Source organism: Trichoderma evansii (genome assembly GCF_050947405.1).
Source record: "Trichoderma evansii strain SZMC 28006 chromosome Unknown GGI43scaffold_4, whole genome shotgun sequence".
In the NCBI taxonomy this organism is placed as follows: domain Eukaryota; kingdom Fungi; phylum Ascomycota; class Sordariomycetes; order Hypocreales; family Hypocreaceae; genus Trichoderma; species Trichoderma evansii.
In genome coordinates this window covers 1478712-1494957 of record NW_028145202.1, presented here as the reverse complement: position 1 = coordinate 1494957, position 16246 = coordinate 1478712, and the positions used below count along the sequence as shown (strand labels likewise).

The following is a 16246-nucleotide window of genomic DNA, read 5'->3' as shown; positions in this document are numbered from 1 at the left end:
CGTAGGATTAGGAGGTATTATATATTATACGTTGACATGGTAGTAGGCAGTAAGCAGAAAGAAGTCTGGCATCCCAGTCCTATTCAAAGAAAAGATCACACCCAGATTTCACAGTGTCCCAGAATCAATATATTTCATTTTTAACCGTAATCGAACGTAATTATCATATACCAGCCTAATGGCCAGGTAGTAATCATGAAGAAGAATAAACAAGCCATTCACACATAATTCATTAGATCGTTTCAACAAATGATCGCCTTTAATCCATCGCTGTTGCTTGTGCCAAATGCCCCCTTTCTCTACCAATCAATTAAACAATCTCTTAAACACGCCTCTGATTCCTCCAGACTTCTTCTCTTGCTCCCTAGCCTCTTTGGCCTCTCTCTGTCGCCTGCGTTCATTGCGAGCTCGTCGAGCAGAATCGTCACCTTCGTCCAATGGCGCTGATTGCCTAGGAAGGTGTTCGATCCGACTTGCACGAGGTCTATCATAGGTGGCCTCGGATAACCGACGTTCACGAGTTCGGGGAACGTCCCGGTCTCGTGTTCTAGGCCTCGCCCCTTCTGGAAGTGAAGACTCCCGTACTGGTACGTAGATAGACTTATCTGGAAGCGGCGGTGACGATGACCTGCGAACAACTCCCTCGGCATTTTTCATTTCGAAAAATCTCTTTTCAGGAACAGGGAATCCAGAGTCCTTCTCAGGAGACTGCGACCGTCGTAGGAAGTCGTCTCGGGAGTAATGAGAGTTACTAGCACGCTGGCGAAATGAGCGGCTACGGTGGCGCTTTATCTCTTCTGGCGGTAGGTCGAATCCCACCTCTTTACCCTTGCGCTCTGCATGTGCAGATGCAAGTGCAGGTGCAAATGCTGGGGCAAGCTCTGGTGGTGGTTCTTGGCTATCGTCAATAGCTGGGAAGTACTCAGTCTGAGGCTCCAGGGGCTTTTCATAGAGCTCGCGACGTTCTCGGCGTTCGCGTTCACGGCGCTCTCGACGCTCATGACGTTCACGTCGCTCACGTCGTTCATATCTTTCAGAGCGGTCATAACCTTCGTCTTGCAACTCACGGTCATCGAGCAGCTGAGGTGGTTCAGGTTGCTCAGGCTGCTCAGAACGTTCGGTGCGCTCCGAGCGCCGAGTGCGTTCGAGGCGTTCCGGGCGTTCTGAGCGTTCAACACGTTCTGGGCGTTCCACACGAGCTGAGCGCTCAACACGTTCTTGTCGTTCAGCACGTTCCGGTCGTTCAACACGTTCTGGTCGCTCAACTCGATCTTGTCGTTCAACTCGATCTTGGTGTTCAACATGTTCAGCACGTTCAGCACGTTCAGGGCGTTCAATGCGTTCCGAGCGTTCAACCCGTTCAGCACGTTCTGGTCGTTCAGCACGTTCTAGTCGTTCAGTACGTTCTAGACGTTCTGGACGCTCGGCACGTTCTGGGCGCTCAGTACGCTCAGTACGCTCATGGCGTTCTGAACGTTCACGGCGGTCACGGTGTTCGCCTCTTTCACGGCGCTCACTGGTTCGTTCAGGCCGCTCATATCGTTCGTGCCCTTCGTACCCTTCACGCGCTACTTGCTGTACCTCGTTCATGTCGAAATTCTCAGGCTGTCGAGCAGCACGACGCTGCGCTCTGCGCTGTTCACGTTGCTCGCGTTGCTCCTGAGCTTCCTGCTCATCGGGGATTTTATATCTCCGGCTTGAGGATACAGGAGCTTCGCCCACAACTCCGCTGTGGCGTCGTCGAGGAGTTCGAGGTGGAGTGTCCAGCTTAGATGACCCAGAACCAGGCCTAGAAGTGCCGTTATCCTGGGTAGAACGACGGTAGTTTGACCCTTGAGATTCGTGTGAGCGACGTTTACTCTCTCTGTTCTCTCTGTTCTCTCTGTATTCTCTGCCCTCTTCCTCACCACGATTTCTGCTAGAATGAGAAGAATGGCGAGAATGACGATATTTGTGGCGTCTTTCTCGATCTCGGTCACGGTCACTGCTCGATGAGATGTAACCCTTCGATCTATCCTCTGTGAAAATGTCAGCAATGGATTTATGAAGATCCTCCTCAACATCACTATTACTCCTGCGTGTAGTAGGGACGGCTAGAGATTGAAGTTCCTCCGAATCCAACATCATCTGATGTCCCAGATGAGGGAGGTCCCCACCGCTGCGAAGGCCAGCAATCGAAGGACCGGCAACAGGCCTCAGTGCATCTGCAGTGGTTTTGGTGACCACAGCAGGTGCAACTGCGTCATCATCAGCTTCGTGAAGTGGAATCTTCTGCTTGTGACGCAGCATTCGAGCCCTCCGCCTATCAGTCACAGTCATTGCCTTATCGGGAACCACAGCGGCAGGAGTCGGCACTTTGAACTCATCATCCAATAACACGGAAAGAGACAGCGGAGGCGGAGTATCTTGAACCATTCGATCATATTCAACGGGAGAGACCATATTCATCCATTTCGGGAGGTAGTGACCGTCGGCGTTGCGAGCAGGGTATCGTAAAGGGGGCACGTGGCTAGTTGCGGCAGCGATTTCTAAGGGGATCATAGTTCGATCCAATTCATGTGATGGCATTATATCTCTCTTCATCATAACTTCTGCCCGGTGTCCATCGTCGGATTGAGCGACCACTGTTGCAAACGGAGGTCCATCGAGAACTTCTCTTTCGATGCTATGGCTCAATCCGGGCATGGTGTATGCATTTATTCGTCCGTCTTCTTCCCGAAGAACTGGGTGCGCAGCCACACGAACGGCGCCAATAGCCAAATCGTCAGCGCCTCCAGAATACTCGACTTGGGCTACATCCTGTAAGTTTGTGTTCTCTTGAATAGGCTCCGCCCTTTGCGTGATCTCTTTACTTGCCTGTTCGGGGTCCATTACTATTACTGCTTTGGTAGTGTCCACCTCGTTGGTTGGTCGTTGTGACGAGGCTTCCGGAATAGTTTTCGCAGCAACTGGCACCTTAGACGTTGAAGGCTCAGCTGGCTCGGCAACAACTGCCGGTGCAGCCTCTCGCGCGGCAACGGGCTCTTCAGTGGGCTTCGTAACTTCGGGGACAATCTCTCTGTGTGTCTCTTCTGGCTCAAGGGCTCTGGTCTCAGATTTGGGCGCTTCAGGAGCAACAGGCTCCTGGTGAATGACGGCAGCTGTCGCCACTGCGGCAGTAGCAGCCGTAGCAACTGCAGCTGTGCCCGCAATAAGAGCAATCTTGTCCGACTCCTCATCTGGTAATGTTGTCTCAGCATCTTCCTTGTGAGAAATCAATGGCTCAGAGACGGCCTCCACATCAGGTTTGGTAGAAACAACAGGCTCCTCCACAGCCGGGGTCTCAGCCCGTTCAAGCTCATCTCGCTTGAGATCTACTTTCTGCTCCTCTCCCAAGGACTGACTCTGAATTTCCGAAATGTCTTCCGAATGTAACTCCAAAACGCCGTGGTCCTTCGACTCCTCACCCGATGTGGAGTCACCAAACCGTCCCGAAATATCAATAGGGGTATCATGTAATGAATGCTGCTCCTCACCTTTCCTAACTCTCTCTACAACAGTGTCCTTAACTTCCTCCTCTCTGGTCTTGGGTGCTTCCACCTCAACAGCAACTGGCTGCTCGACTTCTTCCACTGGCTCTGGCACAATTGCCCTTTCGCTTTCTACAACGGTAGGTGTTGATTCAGGTTCAACCATCGCTGGCTCCTCCGCTGGGACGATAGGAGTATCTTGAACAGGAGTCTCCTCGACCGCAAGGCCCGAAATCTCCGATTCTTCAGTCTTGGCTTCTACCTCCTTGTCAGCTTCAGCCACGATTTCCTCAACATGAGAGATCTTAGAGTCTTCAGTTAGCTCGGAAGTAGCCTGGACCTCTGATGTCTCTTCCTTGTCGGTCTCGTGAAGGGCCTCAGGTTCGGCAGCCTTCTCGGCTTCAGCCGGAGCAATGATTTCAACTACTTCATCCAAGTGCTGAACCTCCTCAAGAGCGGACTCAGCTGGCTTGTCATGGTGAGAAAGCTCCTGCTCCAAGGCAACTTCGCGCTCAGCAGTGACCTCGGACTCAGTAGCGACCTCAGACTCCGTAACGTTAGCAACGACCTCTGGCTCAGCAGCAACTTCAGATTCAGTGGCAACCTCAGACTCGACAACAGATTCGTGTTGAGCAACAGGCTCGGAATCGGTAGCAATTTCGGATTTGGCAGCAACTTCAGAATCAACAGCAGGCTCAGACTCGACAGCGATCTCAGACTCAACGGCTGCTTCGTGGTGAGCAACGAGCTCAGACTCAGTAGCAACCTCAGAATCAGCGGCGACTTCGGATTCGATGACAGACTTGGGCTCAGCAGCGACTTCGGACTCGACGACAGACTCAGGTTCAGCAGCTACTTCGGACTCGACGACAGACTCAGGTTCAGCAGCGACTTCAGATTCGATGACAGACTCAGGCTCAGCAGCGACTTCAGATTCGATGACAGACTCGGGCTCAGCAGCGACTTCAGATTCGATGACAGACTCAGGCTCAGCAGCGACTTCGGACTCGACGACAGACTCAGGTTCAGCAAGATCCTTCTGAATGTCACTTTCGGTCTCAGCAGCTGTAATGTGCTCGTCATGAGTAGATTCACTCTCAGTGGTTTCAGGCTTCACCTCTGAGACTTCCGATGTGGCCTCAGCAACTTCGGGCTCTGCCTCAGTGGTCTCAACCTCGGAATGAGTAGCCTCTGGCTCGTGCTTGGAGACTTCCGACTCGGTGACCTCCGACTCGGTGACAGGGATAGAGGAAACCACAGACTCTTCAGCAGGAATTTCCTCGTGAGAAACGTGCTCTACTTCAGAATGTGTCTCCTCTGGCTCGTGAGTAGTTTCAGCCTCAGCAACAACCTCATCCTTGTGCTCTTCGTGGGTATCAACAACAGGCTCGCTCTCCTGGGCTTCGACATGCTCTTCGTGAGTCTCTTCTTTAGCAACTTCCTCGTCGTGTTCATCAGCAGCCTTCACTTCCGAGCTAGTCTCGAGCTCAGCAACAGGCTCAGCCTCCTCGTGGTGGGCTTCTTCGGTAGACACATGAGACTCGGTTATTTCCTCCTTGGGAGCCTCCTCGTGGACTTCCTCAGCCTTGGTTTCAGCCTCAACTACAGGCTCGTGTTCAGCGGCAGGCTCCTCATGCTTCTCAGAGTCATCGTGCTTAGCCTCGGATTTGGTAGTCTCCTCTTCAGGAGCAGCAGCCTCCTCCACAACTGAGTCCTTCGCAGCCTCTTCAACATGTTCAGTAGCTGGTGCGTCTTCAGTGGCATGTTCCTCAACTTCGGTCGCAGGCTCAACAGCTGACTCCTCCTTAATCTCGGATTCAGTGGTGTCCTTCTCGACGTCGAGTTTTTCTTCTTCGGCATGCTTCTCTTCTTCGGAGTGCTTCTCCTCCTCAGTGTGTTGCTCTTCGGAGTGGTGCTCTACCTCTTTGTTGTCGGCTTCAGCTGGTTCAGGAACTTCCTTGTGCTCTTCCTGGTGCTCAGCGGGCTCCTCAACGGGCGCTTGGGTATCTTCTGTGTGAGCAGCCTCTTCGACAGGCTTCTCATCGTGTGTCTCAGCAGCATCGTGAGGCTCTTCAGCAGGGGCATCTTCATGCTCAGCGGGAACAGACTCTGGCTCCTTGACAGGTTCAGCTTCCTCCTGAGCGTGGTCGTGCTCCTCGTGGTGTGTCTCCTCGTGCTCGTGCTCATGCTCCTTGGTGACTTCTGACTCCGGTTCCACGTGCTCGGGCTCTTCAGAGGCAACAGCAACTTCGTCGGCGGGTTTGGCCTCTTCTTCAACAGCCTTGGCTTCTTCGGGAACTGGAACAGCGTCGTTAGACTGCTCAGCGTCAGCAGAGCTCTCCTCCTTCACAGTCCCAAGAGCCTCGGGTTCAGGAGCCGCAGTCACGGCCTCCTCTTCCGCTACTGGCGTGGCCTCATCCTCGCCTCGTCCCTCGTCTGTGTCTGGGGGTGACGGAGGCTGGGCTGGGTCAAGAGCGCCATCAGATGTTACATCTGTCTCGGAGTTCTTGGGGCCATTCTTCTTCTTCTTCTTTTTCTTCTTCTTATCTTTCTTGGCCTCGTCTTCGGCTACCAGACTTGATTCCTCAGGAGGAGGGGTAACTGTTCGGTCCTGCTCCGCTGACTCGGCAGTTTCTGCTGCCTCAGCCTTGATGTCAACAGCAGCGATGCTGTCGGCGGAGTCTATGGGCGAGGTGATTTGGCTCTCGCTCTTGTTCTTCTTCTTCTTTTTCTTCTTTTTGTTCTTGGAAGAAGTCGGCTCGGCCGCAGCATCTCCCTCTACCTCGGCCTCATCTGGGTGATCTTCGGCACCCGCATCTTGAGAGGTTTCGGTGTCTGTTCACCTCAAGCGTTAGCATTAGACGTAAATTAAGCAATGCATTGTAGAATTGTTGCTAGCTACCTTTGTTGTCTAATGACAATTTTGAACCAAGCTCGGAATCATTCTTTTCGAAATGCTGCACATTGGAAAAATCTTTGTTAGTCTCGAATAGACGGTATTCAACTTCTTGGGCGGCGCTCATACTTCCTGTGCCCTCTCGACCTCTGAGACTTGGGGCACGGCTTGATTATCGACCTCCATACAAGCTGCACTGCGATGAGATTATTCGACAATGCAGGTGGAAGGCGCCAATAACGAAACAGCCGGTCTCTTGGGCCTTGGCGCTTCAGGACACGACTGTTTGTGGCTGCTTCAAAGCGAACGTAGCAGCCTATTGGATAGGGATGATGACGGGATTCAAACGTATAGTTTGAAGTGTACGATGCAGGAGGTGATTTTTTTTTTCCCTCTCTAAAGCCTGCGAACAGGTGGGAAGTCAGTAAAGTCTTTTGAGATGACACCACTGGGAGCCTTGCTTCCTCAAGCTGCATGGGCCCATTCAAAAAAAGCACGTCCCAGGCAAAAAAAAAACACACCCATGACCGATCACAAGCGAACCACAGAAGATTGACGATGCGGAGCCTAGCAAATCCAGAGAGCACCCGGGCCAGACCCCCCCTGGGTACAAAGATCAATATCCACACCACGACTTGATAGCACCAGGCGAAGACCCAATTGGAAGTAGAAAGGCACTTCGCCCGCCGCGCTGCACTACGATTGGGCTCAGCAAGCGGCCTTGTCGCCAGCCGGCCGCATTTGCGGGTTGAGACATGACTTGAATCCGCACGGGCTGACAGGAAAGCTGCCCGACGCAACAGAATTGGAACATGCATGATCAACCAACGAAAAGTGGGATTGGGCCGTGCTGGGCAAATCAGACACACTGAGAAAATGCAATCATGAGTAGGCGGCCAGATGAGCTGGCTAGCTGTGGGCCAAGTGGCTCCAGCTTTCTGAGCGATATCAACGAGCGCCCACCACGAAAAGACCTAGCGCCTGAGGATGCGTCCGCGAAGGCTGGATGGACATGCATGTTGTGACTGGTTTCTCTCCCCCGGCGTGCTACGTGGCTCGCCTCTTGATGCCCCGCGGTCGTTCTCATGCAGCTCGACCCCGGAATCTATCGGCATTGAGCAATTGCGTCAATTACCTGGGAAGACGGTTCCTTGATGGATCAAATCTCTTCATCTATGGCGAGCATAGTAATGACTTGCTTGGGGACATGACTTGCAGAAGGGTCCCTTATTTTCTCGAAGCATAGGGGGACAAAAAAATCGCACCATAAACTAACCGTTAAGCCACCTCGAGCTACTCGTATGGCTGCCAGGCTCGGAGAGGCTGGTTCTTTTTTGGCTAACCAATGCTACGGCGATGGAGCCACAGCCGACACTTGACAGGGATTGTTCCGTGGGAGAAATTTCTCAAAAAGAAAAATTGCGGCTGGGGTCTTGTCGACTGTGCTGCTCAAAAATATCAGCCGACAGTCATACAAGCACACGGCGTAGGGATTAGAGCCATCTATCACAATCATTGCCACCGGCCTCACTAGGCAAGGAATCTTTGGCCTTCGTTCGGCTTCTCCCTCTTTTCTCTTTGTTTCCTTACCTTGCCAAATTTGTTTCAACCAGAACTGCGCTATTATGCAAGGTGTGCCAATAACGGGAAATGCGAAAAAAAATTAGTGGTGTCTAGTTGGCGGTGTGCGGTGGCTGGACGGGAGCGCAGAAAAAAAGAGTGGGGGTTAGCTGTAGCGCCAATCCTCGATGTAGTTTTGGGAACCACACGTGAGATGGTTCACCGCGTAGATTTTTTTAGAGAATTTTCCCTTCTGTATCGTTTGGCTGTTTGTTTTTGTTTTTGTTGCTTTCCTTGGTTTCTGCTCTCTTGGCGCCTGCAGTGACATAATGGTGGATCCTAGCTGTGATGAGGAGAAAATAGGCAGCTCTACGTCGGTGATAGCGAGCGAGCTACCAGCATGATGATGTAGTGGTACGGCATCAAAGCACTAACAAGTCCGCTGAGAGTTGTTACTTACTCGTACAGCCAGCTACAGAATTTCATCAGATATCCTGTTTACGCTTTTGTACGCCTCCAGCGTCTGATTCACAACTGCAGAGTAGCATCTTCCTTCAACCACTGACTTAATTGCGTGCATAATATCCAGCCCTCTTGTAAGCCGAGACCCCTCACATACTACAAGTACAGCGCCAATGGTGGTAGCATCGCCCAACCCCTCCCGGTATTCTTCACGTGTATCTGCCCTCTGTGTTTTCTCATTCGCGTACGAGTAAGTTCTGTACATGCAAACATACATCCGGCATGCATGCATCTACATTAGCACTGCATATTGTGAGCCACCTTAGAGAAGAATTAAAAAAAAAAAAAAGAGGTGGTCGGCCAGGCTAAAGAAACCGTCTCTCCAAGTCTCTCCAACCACCAGATATCTTCCGATTAGGGTGTCTCCAACCTCCTCCGGCGTTAGTATTAGCCTGACATGGGGGGGTTTAAAAAGGCCGCAGAAAGCGCTACGGTAAATGGGAATCTACATAAAAATGTCATTGGAAGGACGCAGAGTTCTTTTCGGTTCAGAATTTCGCCACCGAGTAGTACTGTACTGTAGTACCTTTTGCTTGTGAGAGTCAGTCATGTGCCGGAAAAGTGAGAGACGGATCCATGAACCGCGGGCTCCATCGTAATGCTGCTGCTACGCTGCTTGGCAGTCCTTTATGCACCTTCTACAAGCCGCTATCCACTTTGAGCTGCATAAGCCATGCCAATCTCGTGAAACTTTTGAATCAGCATTGGCTGTGTGGTGATGATTAGCTGCCAAATAGTGGATCATGCGTTGGAGTTGGCTTGTCTTGATAGCTTTGTACGCCGTTATTCTACGCTCGTCACTGTGGTAATTACGTAGGTGGAAAAGAAATATCACGAAAGCAGCCAGATATTATAAATTGGAGCGCTGTTAGTCATCTTGCAAGAGCGCAACTGTGTTAATTTTTGGTATCTCGTCGTGCCACATTCTACAGATCCATTTGTATAATCCCTATTATCGTACCATTCATTGTGAAACTGTAGCGATCTCACCAAACCAAAGAAAAGAGAAAAGCAATAAATATAGACCCTTCACCAATTTACATCGTCATCCATGCGTCAAATCCATCTTTCTAGGATGCCTTGGCGCTATCCGTAGCGCTCGGGGCATAAGCAGCCTGAGCTCTGTTCTTCTTGATGACTTCCTTGACACGCTCCTCCGCCTCATCCCAGTCATCGGTGTCAAGACGTACGAGATCAATACCGTAGGTGTTGGCAATGCCGAGGAGGGCATCGTAGCTCTTCTTGTCATAGACAAAGCTGATACTGACACCAACACGTCCGAAACGTCCAGTTCGACCAATACGGTGGAGGTAAGTCTCGGCGTCTGGCTCGCTATCGCCTCGGCCCTTCATGGGGATATCGTAGTTGATGACCATGTTCACGGTCGACACGTCAATACCACGAGCGAGGACATTGGTGGTGATGAGAACCTTGTTTTCGCCTTGTCGGAACTTGTTCAGCAGCTCGTCTCTCTCGTTACCATCAAACGCAGCGTGCAGAGCAGATACTTTGTGTCCATCAGCCACCATGCGTCTCTGGATCTCGTTGGCGCTTTCACGGGTCTATTTTAATGTCAACAGATATGTTCCCCAATTGTCTCGAAATTCCGTTTACAACATACCTTGACAAAGATGACCGATTGTCCAATAGTCATGAGACCGTAGAGCTTGCAAAGAACGTCGTACTTGATGTTGTCGTCCGCGCAGTCGATGAACATTTGTGAAATGCCCTTAACTGTAAGCTCGCTTCGCTGCAGTTTGAGAGAATGGGCGTTGGGTGCAAATTTCATCGCATAAGAGCCAACTTTGTCGGGGAAAGTGGCTGAGAAGAGAAGGATTTGCACAGACTTTGGCAGCAAGCTACATTCCAATGTTAGACCTCTTGCTCTTCTCTTCGTTGCGTTAGTTATAGAATAGGCTTACTTCTTTACTCTCAGGCACTGGTCACCCATTCCTTGTTGATCCAACATGTTGTCGGCTTCGTCCAAGACGAGAACCTTTAGTTGAGAAACATCCAACCGCCTTCGTCTGATGATGTCTTGGACAGTACCAGGGGTACCAACTATAACAGCAGCTTGAACCGGCTGGTCACGAGGCAGAGCACCAGGAATAGCTGCTGCAACTTTGAGAGGTTCAATAAAGCGACCAATAGCGTTTATAACACCCTCGATTTGACGAGCCAGCTCTCTACTGGGGGCCAGCGCAAGAGCTTGGGGTTGATCCGGCTTGGTAAAGTCGACACGCGACAGAATGGCAGTAACAAACGCCGCAGTCTTTCCAGTACCGGATTGTGACTGTGCCATCATATTTCTCGGGGGGTCGCTGAGCATCAGAGGAAGAGATTTTCCCTGGACTTTCGAAGGCTTCAGGAATTTGAGAGCCAAAAGACCCTTGAGAAGGTCCTCCGATCTTTTGGGGAAACCAGTCAGTGGATATTTAGTTCAGGTAGTAAAAACAATCGATACTTACAGGCCCATATCTTGCCATTGTGTAGCAGAGTGGAAAGGAGTTGCTTCGTTGGCTTGGAGATCGCTAAGAGAGACTTCGACATCCCAGTCGGGCTCTTGCAAACCAGAGCCACCGAGCTCTTCAACAGCACCGTCAACCTGAGCCTCAGCAGCCCCAGCATCAGCTTCTAACTGCGCCTTATTTTCATCTGCCTCGACAGATTCAGCCCAATCAGTGGTCTTAGCCGGTTCATCGGGCTTCGTAATACGGCTCGCGAGGTCAGACATGTTTGGAATCGGTGCCTGGTCGAGATAGATTATCAGGATTCGTAGAGTGGTATGTAGTATCGGAGACTGATGTACAGAGCAAAGAGGGATGCTGAAGGACAGTTTGCCTGCAACTGTCTCGGGCTATGTCCGACCGTGAAAAAGAAAACAATTGAATAAAGGAAATACGGCATCTAAGCGTGCTCCCCAAAGCCTACACCGAAGTCTATGGTGAAGTTAAAGTGACCTACGACTAGGACAGGACGGGGGAAATTTTGGTGGGGTTAACTGATTGGAGGGGCGAAGCTGCAGCTCGAGGCTTCCTTCTGTAAAGATTGAATAACGCCGATAATTTTCCGAGGCGCGCCATAGCTACCTATAACGGCTTATCGGTCGTATCGTCACTAAGAAACACGAAATAAACCCAGCAACTTAGATCTACGAAAGTCATTATACCCTTATAGTGTTTCAAGCTTTAGCTTTTATACTACCATTAATTACTAAAGTTTCATTTACACGTATTAAATGTATCAAAGAGCCTCATAATAGCCAAGTACACTTTGTGGTTGAAGCAACATGGCGGCTCCTCCGCCTCGAGGACTCTCCCTCTACGACAACCTTCACGATCCCAATGATCCGCCCGCGTCGGCCACGATATCCTCCGCGCCAGTGACCTACAAACAAGGTGGAGCTGCCGCCGACGAGCAGGCGCCGAAAAAAGCCATCAATGCCGCCCTCCAGTTCCAACCCATCCGCCGACCACAGGTGAAGCAGCCAAAACCCAAATCGGCATTCCCAAAAGCTATCCCCAAACCTACTACAGATCCGGCGGCGACGACCACAACTGCCACTGGAGCGCCGCAGTCAGTACCGCATCAGAGCAGTCTCGCCGACTGGGTAGCGACGGAGGAAGATGAGTGGATGTATGGCGTTGGAGAGAAGCGCCAGCGCGGCGGTCGCAAGAAGAAGAAGAGGAGGCAGGATGAGCAGTTCGAGACGGACTGGGACGAGATGTACGATCCGTCGAGGCCAACAAACGTGGATGAGTTTCTCAAGAGCGACGAGAAAGTAGCAGAGGTTCAGGAGTGGAAAGGTCTACTGTACCGGCACCGAAAGCGACCGGATGAGAGTGACATATCAGACTCTGAAGACGAGGGAACGCGCGCAGCACCTTCTAGTAAGCCAACTCACGTCACAGTTTTGAGGTATCAGTCTAACGGGATAATTCTCTATTACAGACCAGTTTGCTCCGCCTACTTCTTACAATTTTGCGCCTCCTCCGAGATCTCCTCCAGCCGCTCCACCACAGGATGAAACTGCAGACGAAGCTTATGCTCGCCGTCTAGCCCTCTCATCGACAGATCAGCCACCACCACCTCCTCCTCCGTCACAGCCTTCCGACTCATCAATACCTCTCCCACCACCTCCACCACCTGAGACGAATCTCAATCCTCCGCCGCCGCCGCCATCAGATTCCGTCTCTATATCCAAAGCTCCCGTCCGTTATACCCAACCCACCGAAACTCTCAAGAAGACCGAAGACGGCGAAGATGAAGGCTACTCCCCACCACCCAGCTTCAGCCATGCCAACCAAGACGACGATGACAACGATACCCCCCAAGACTCCTCCCAACCACGATCCAACCGCCCCGGCCAGGTCGGCTTCGCCCAGCGCCTCATGAGCAAATACGGCTGGACAAAGGGCTCCGCCCTCGGCGCCAACGAATCAGGCCTCCTCAACCCATTACGCGTCCAAGTCGAAAAGCGGCGCAAAAAGGCTGACGCAGACGGCGGCGGGTGGGCCGAACCGGGAGGCAAAGGCAAAATCATCGGCGGCAAGCGAAAGGAAGAGGGCGGCAAGTTTGGAACGATGAGCGAGGTCATTGTGCTTCAGAACATGCTGGAAAACATGCCTGACCTCGAGGCGGAAATCGCCGACGGGTTAGGTCAAGAGATTGGCGGAGAATGCGGTGAAAAGGTTAGAAATTATTGCCTCCTTCTCTCTATTGGGCATTCAAAGAAATTGGACAGCTGGGCTAATACGTGCACATAGTATGGACGAGTCGAGAGACTATACATTGACGTCGAGACCCGCCAAGTCTTTATCAAATTCACAGACCAGGTGTCTGCCCTACGAGTAAGTCATACGTATTCACATATACAGAATCAAATAATAGCAGGACAATGAAAGCCGGGCTAACTCAATAACAATAGGCAGTCAATGAGTTGGACGGCCGCGTTTTCAACGGCAACAACATCATCCCAAAGTTTTATGACACTGAAGATTTTGAAAGGGGTATTTACATAAATAAATCAAAGTAAAGTTATCATGGTATCAAGCACGAAGCAATATTTGCATAGCAAGGGGCTGTATTTCATTTTCACGGCCGGGAGCGAAATAGATATGTAATAATTAGGCAAAGTTGAATTCATATAGAAAACAAGGCGAAAAGTGGTATAAAGTACCCTAAGTCTAAACATACACCAACACCAATAAAGAAAAAGTCTAAAGAGAGGAACAAATCGTGATAGAATAATCACCAGTAACCGTACACACGTAAAATCCTTTTCAAGTCTGAAGCACGCCGGTGCTGACCAAATGTCGCTAATATATGTACTCATCACGCCGTGTACAGTGGGTGCCTGAATACGAATCTCTCCTTCACATGAGTGGAGAACCAGAACCTTCCAGGCATATACGCACTAATAAACGTACCGACGCGACAGGAATCATATAGCATGCGCACCATGCGTCATGTCGAGCTTGTCGAAGGATAAAGGAACGTGGCGACAATTTTTTGAAGTACATTTCCATTATTAAGTTCTAGCGTTAGTGCCGCGGACATAAGTTGTGCAGCCAAGGCCTGGGAGAGGTTGATGAAACCACAACATGTTGGCTAATAGAAAACAGAAAACATCTGAGAGAACAGAGATTGACGCCAAATTCCCACCTATCATCCCTTCGACTTTTTACCACAGCTGAGCCATGCCAGCAACAACTGACACACCCAAGAGGACGCCGTTGACGCTGAGGGCAGCGACAGCGTTGTCAGTGCCGTTACCACTGCTGCCCTTGCCGTTGCTGGAAGTGCTGGAGTCACCGTCGCTACCTCCCTCGTTGGCGGCCTTAACGTTGCTCTTGCAGGACTCGGTACCCTTGATGATCTTCTTGGAGTGAGCATTGTCAAAGAATCCACAGAAAGCAGAGATATCGGTGGTAGAGAAAACAGTGCAGCCACCCTCGACATCGGAGAGAGCAGGAAGCTCAACACTATAAGAAATTAAAGTTAGTAAGAAGAGGATTCATGGCTATATCCAGACTGGGTAGATGCTTACGTCTCAAAGTTACCACGGAGGATGATACCACCGGCAACCTTTGACAACTTGGGGAAACCCTCAACTGCAAGCAGCTTGGTGTTGTTCTGAATAGTCATATCACCAATGCTGGTCAACAGGGGGAAAGAGACGTTGGTGAGCTTGTTGTTGTTGATGAAGGTGACACTGTCGGTAATGCTGGTAACGTTCTTGGCGGCGAAGATGGTGAGCTCGGGGTTGGTGTCGAATTTGAGAGACTGAGTGATAGTCTTGAGGCTAGGGACAACAAAGCTCTTGACGTTGGAGAGCTGGATCTCAGCAGCAGTGGTAAGCTTGGTCATGTTGATTTCCATGTTGTTTCCGTTGCTGGTAACACTGAGGAGGGTGGTGATGTTTCGCAGGTCGGAGTTGAAGGCAGTCAGCTTGTTGTTGTTGGTGATGGTAAGGCTGTCAACACTCTGGATGTTGAGACCGCTCAAATCATTGAGGAAAGTATCGGAAATGACGATGTCGGAGGCCGAGGTGACACCAGAAGTGCCAAAAGTCAAGGTGCTCAGCTGGGGGAGCTTGACCATGTTCAGCTTGTTCAAGGTCTTGAGCGCCGCCATGTTAACAGAGCTCAGAAGCTCAAGGCCCTGAAGCTCGAAGTTGCCCTGAATGGACTGGATGGTGGAGCTGGAGATGGAGATGAGCTGGGTGGCGTTGTTGATGATAAGATCACCGGTGATCGCCTTGGGTCCCTCGAGGCTCAGGCCGCCGGCCACGGACGCATCGATGGTGATGCTGGCATCGACAACATCGCAAGCAATGACGGGAGTAGGCTGGGTAACCTTAATGTCCTTGGTACAGGTGGTAACGGCTGCGGTTGAGTTAGCACTGCGTAACCATACACAAACATGAGAAAATCCTTACCAGAAACCACGCTGGCAGAGCCAGCAGCCAAAACGGCGGCTGAGAAAAGCTTGGAATGCATTATGATCTAATGAAAGATGAAAAGTCAGCAACCATGCGTTACGGTGCGGTTGGAATAAGAAAAAAAAATGAGTCTGAGGTTCGGATCGCGATTCAGGGTTCGATGCTCGTGCGAATAGGGGGTTGATCTGACTCTGGCGTTTAAACTATGCCAACCGGTCCAAGAGGCACGACGCAAGACCAAAAGATGTTGATAGAATCTAGCTCTTGGACGCCCAAATGATAACCCAGGTCTCTAGTTATTCTCACTCGATTTTGCACCAGGCAAATCCAGGAAGGAATATTGTCGGTTGGACCGAAGAAAGAGGGAGCGTCAAGTTTGAAAAGCAGAAGAGCGCAATCGCAACTGAGGCGCAGCAGCAGGCTTGAGACGCAAAAACCGAGGCTGAATTGGCGTTGCAGAATTGTGTACGGAAGGAGAGCAAGTGACAGGTTGCAGAAAGGCCAGGTGAAACGAAGTTTTGGGGGGAGCAGCAACAGCGAGGCAACGTGCACGCCGCAAGCGAAACCGGGAGACCTCACACACCTTGTAGCAAAAAGTCGATCTTTTTCCGGACGCGAAAATTGGAAACGTTCCTCGGCAACGGCTTAGAAATGTCTTAAAAGATGGTGGTCGAAGTTAAGGGCTACTGGTTGGCCAGGAAGACTGTAGTTGGATGGAATGAAGAAAGAGTAGTTGGAATAAAGAAGCTATAGCGCAAATTGCTTGGCCTGATAACGAGTGGCAGGAAGTGAAGCAGGACGACGAGACGACGGCAA

General features: G+C 50.9%; 4 protein-coding genes across 4 annotated transcripts; 1 reads left to right on the top strand and 3 right to left on the bottom strand.

The window, feature by feature from the left end:
- Positions 1-306: 306 nt before the first annotated feature.
- Positions 307-6532, bottom strand: GGI43DRAFT_381311 (uncharacterized protein; the record flags this gene model as incomplete). The annotated part of the gene is made up of 2 exons (XM_083203109.1): positions 307-6344; positions 6412-6532. 2 exons carry the CDS (start codon positions 6530-6532, stop codon positions 307-309), a joined length of 6159 nt encoding a protein of 2052 aa, XP_083063464.1.
- A 2799-nt stretch (positions 6533-9331) lies between these two features.
- On the bottom strand, positions 9332-11614 carry GGI43DRAFT_398431 (ATP-dependent RNA helicase DBP5). The gene is made up of 4 exons (XM_083205218.1): positions 10956-11614; positions 10410-10895; positions 10109-10346; positions 9332-10049 (listed from the first exon to the last, which is right to left on the bottom strand). Exons 1-4 carry the CDS (start codon positions 11219-11221, stop codon positions 9558-9560), a joined length of 1482 nt encoding a protein of 493 aa, XP_083063463.1. The 5' UTR covers positions 11222-11614; the 3' UTR covers positions 9332-9557.
- Positions 11509-13854, top strand: GGI43DRAFT_295491 (G-patch domain-containing RNA-binding protein). Its single transcript, XM_083201441.1, has 4 exons — positions 11509-12377; positions 12439-13178; positions 13254-13337; positions 13415-13854. The coding sequence occupies exons 1-4, from the start codon at positions 11777-11779 to the stop codon at positions 13520-13522; spliced, it is 1533 nt and encodes a 510-aa protein (XP_083063462.1). The 5' UTR covers positions 11509-11776; the 3' UTR covers positions 13523-13854.
- Positions 13855-13996: 142 nt separating this feature from the next.
- On the bottom strand, positions 13997-15800 carry GGI43DRAFT_295550 (uncharacterized protein). The gene is made up of 3 exons (XM_083201442.1): positions 15428-15800; positions 14537-15374; positions 13997-14471 (listed from the first exon to the last, which is right to left on the bottom strand). The coding sequence occupies exons 1-3, from the start codon at positions 15486-15488 to the stop codon at positions 14171-14173; spliced, it is 1200 nt and encodes a 399-aa protein (XP_083063461.1). The 5' UTR covers positions 15489-15800; the 3' UTR covers positions 13997-14170.
- Between the last annotated feature and the right edge of the window lie 446 nt (positions 15801-16246).

Bases quoted from the DNA above. Each gene is read 5' to 3' on its own strand.
- GGI43DRAFT_295491 (XM_083201441.1), top strand. From the start codon at position 11,777: ATGGCGGCTCCTCCGCCTCGAGGACTCTCCCTCTACGACAACCTTCAC. The intron at 13,179-13,253 runs GTTAGAAATTAT...ACGTGCACATAG, and splicing joins GCGGAGAATGCGGTGAAAAG to TATGGACGAGTCGAGAGACT. The intron at 13,338-13,414 runs GTAAGTCATACG...CAATAACAATAG, and splicing joins ACCAGGTGTCTGCCCTACGA to GCAGTCAATGAGTTGGACGG.
- GGI43DRAFT_295550 (XM_083201442.1), bottom strand. From the start codon at position 15,488: ATGCATTCCAAGCTTTTCTCAGCCGCCGTTTTGGCTGCTGGCTCTGCC. The intron at 15,375-15,427 runs GTAAGGATTTTC...ACTCAACCGCAG, and splicing joins CTCTGCCAGCGTGGTTTCTG to CCGTTACCACCTGTACCAAG. The intron at 14,472-14,536 runs GTAAGCATCTAC...AATTTCTTATAG, and splicing joins CTCCGTGGTAACTTTGAGAC to TGTTGAGCTTCCTGCTCTCT.
- GGI43DRAFT_398431 (XM_083205218.1), bottom strand. From the start codon at position 11,221: ATGTCTGACCTCGCGAGCCGTATTACGAAGCCCGATGAACCGGCTAAG. The intron at 10,896-10,955 runs GTAAGTATCGAT...TTTCCCCAAAAG, and splicing joins CAATGGCAAGATATGGGCCT to ATCGGAGGACCTTCTCAAGG. The intron at 10,347-10,409 runs GTAAGCCTATTC...ATTGGAATGTAG, and splicing joins CAGTGCCTGAGAGTAAAGAA to CTTGCTGCCAAAGTCTGTGC.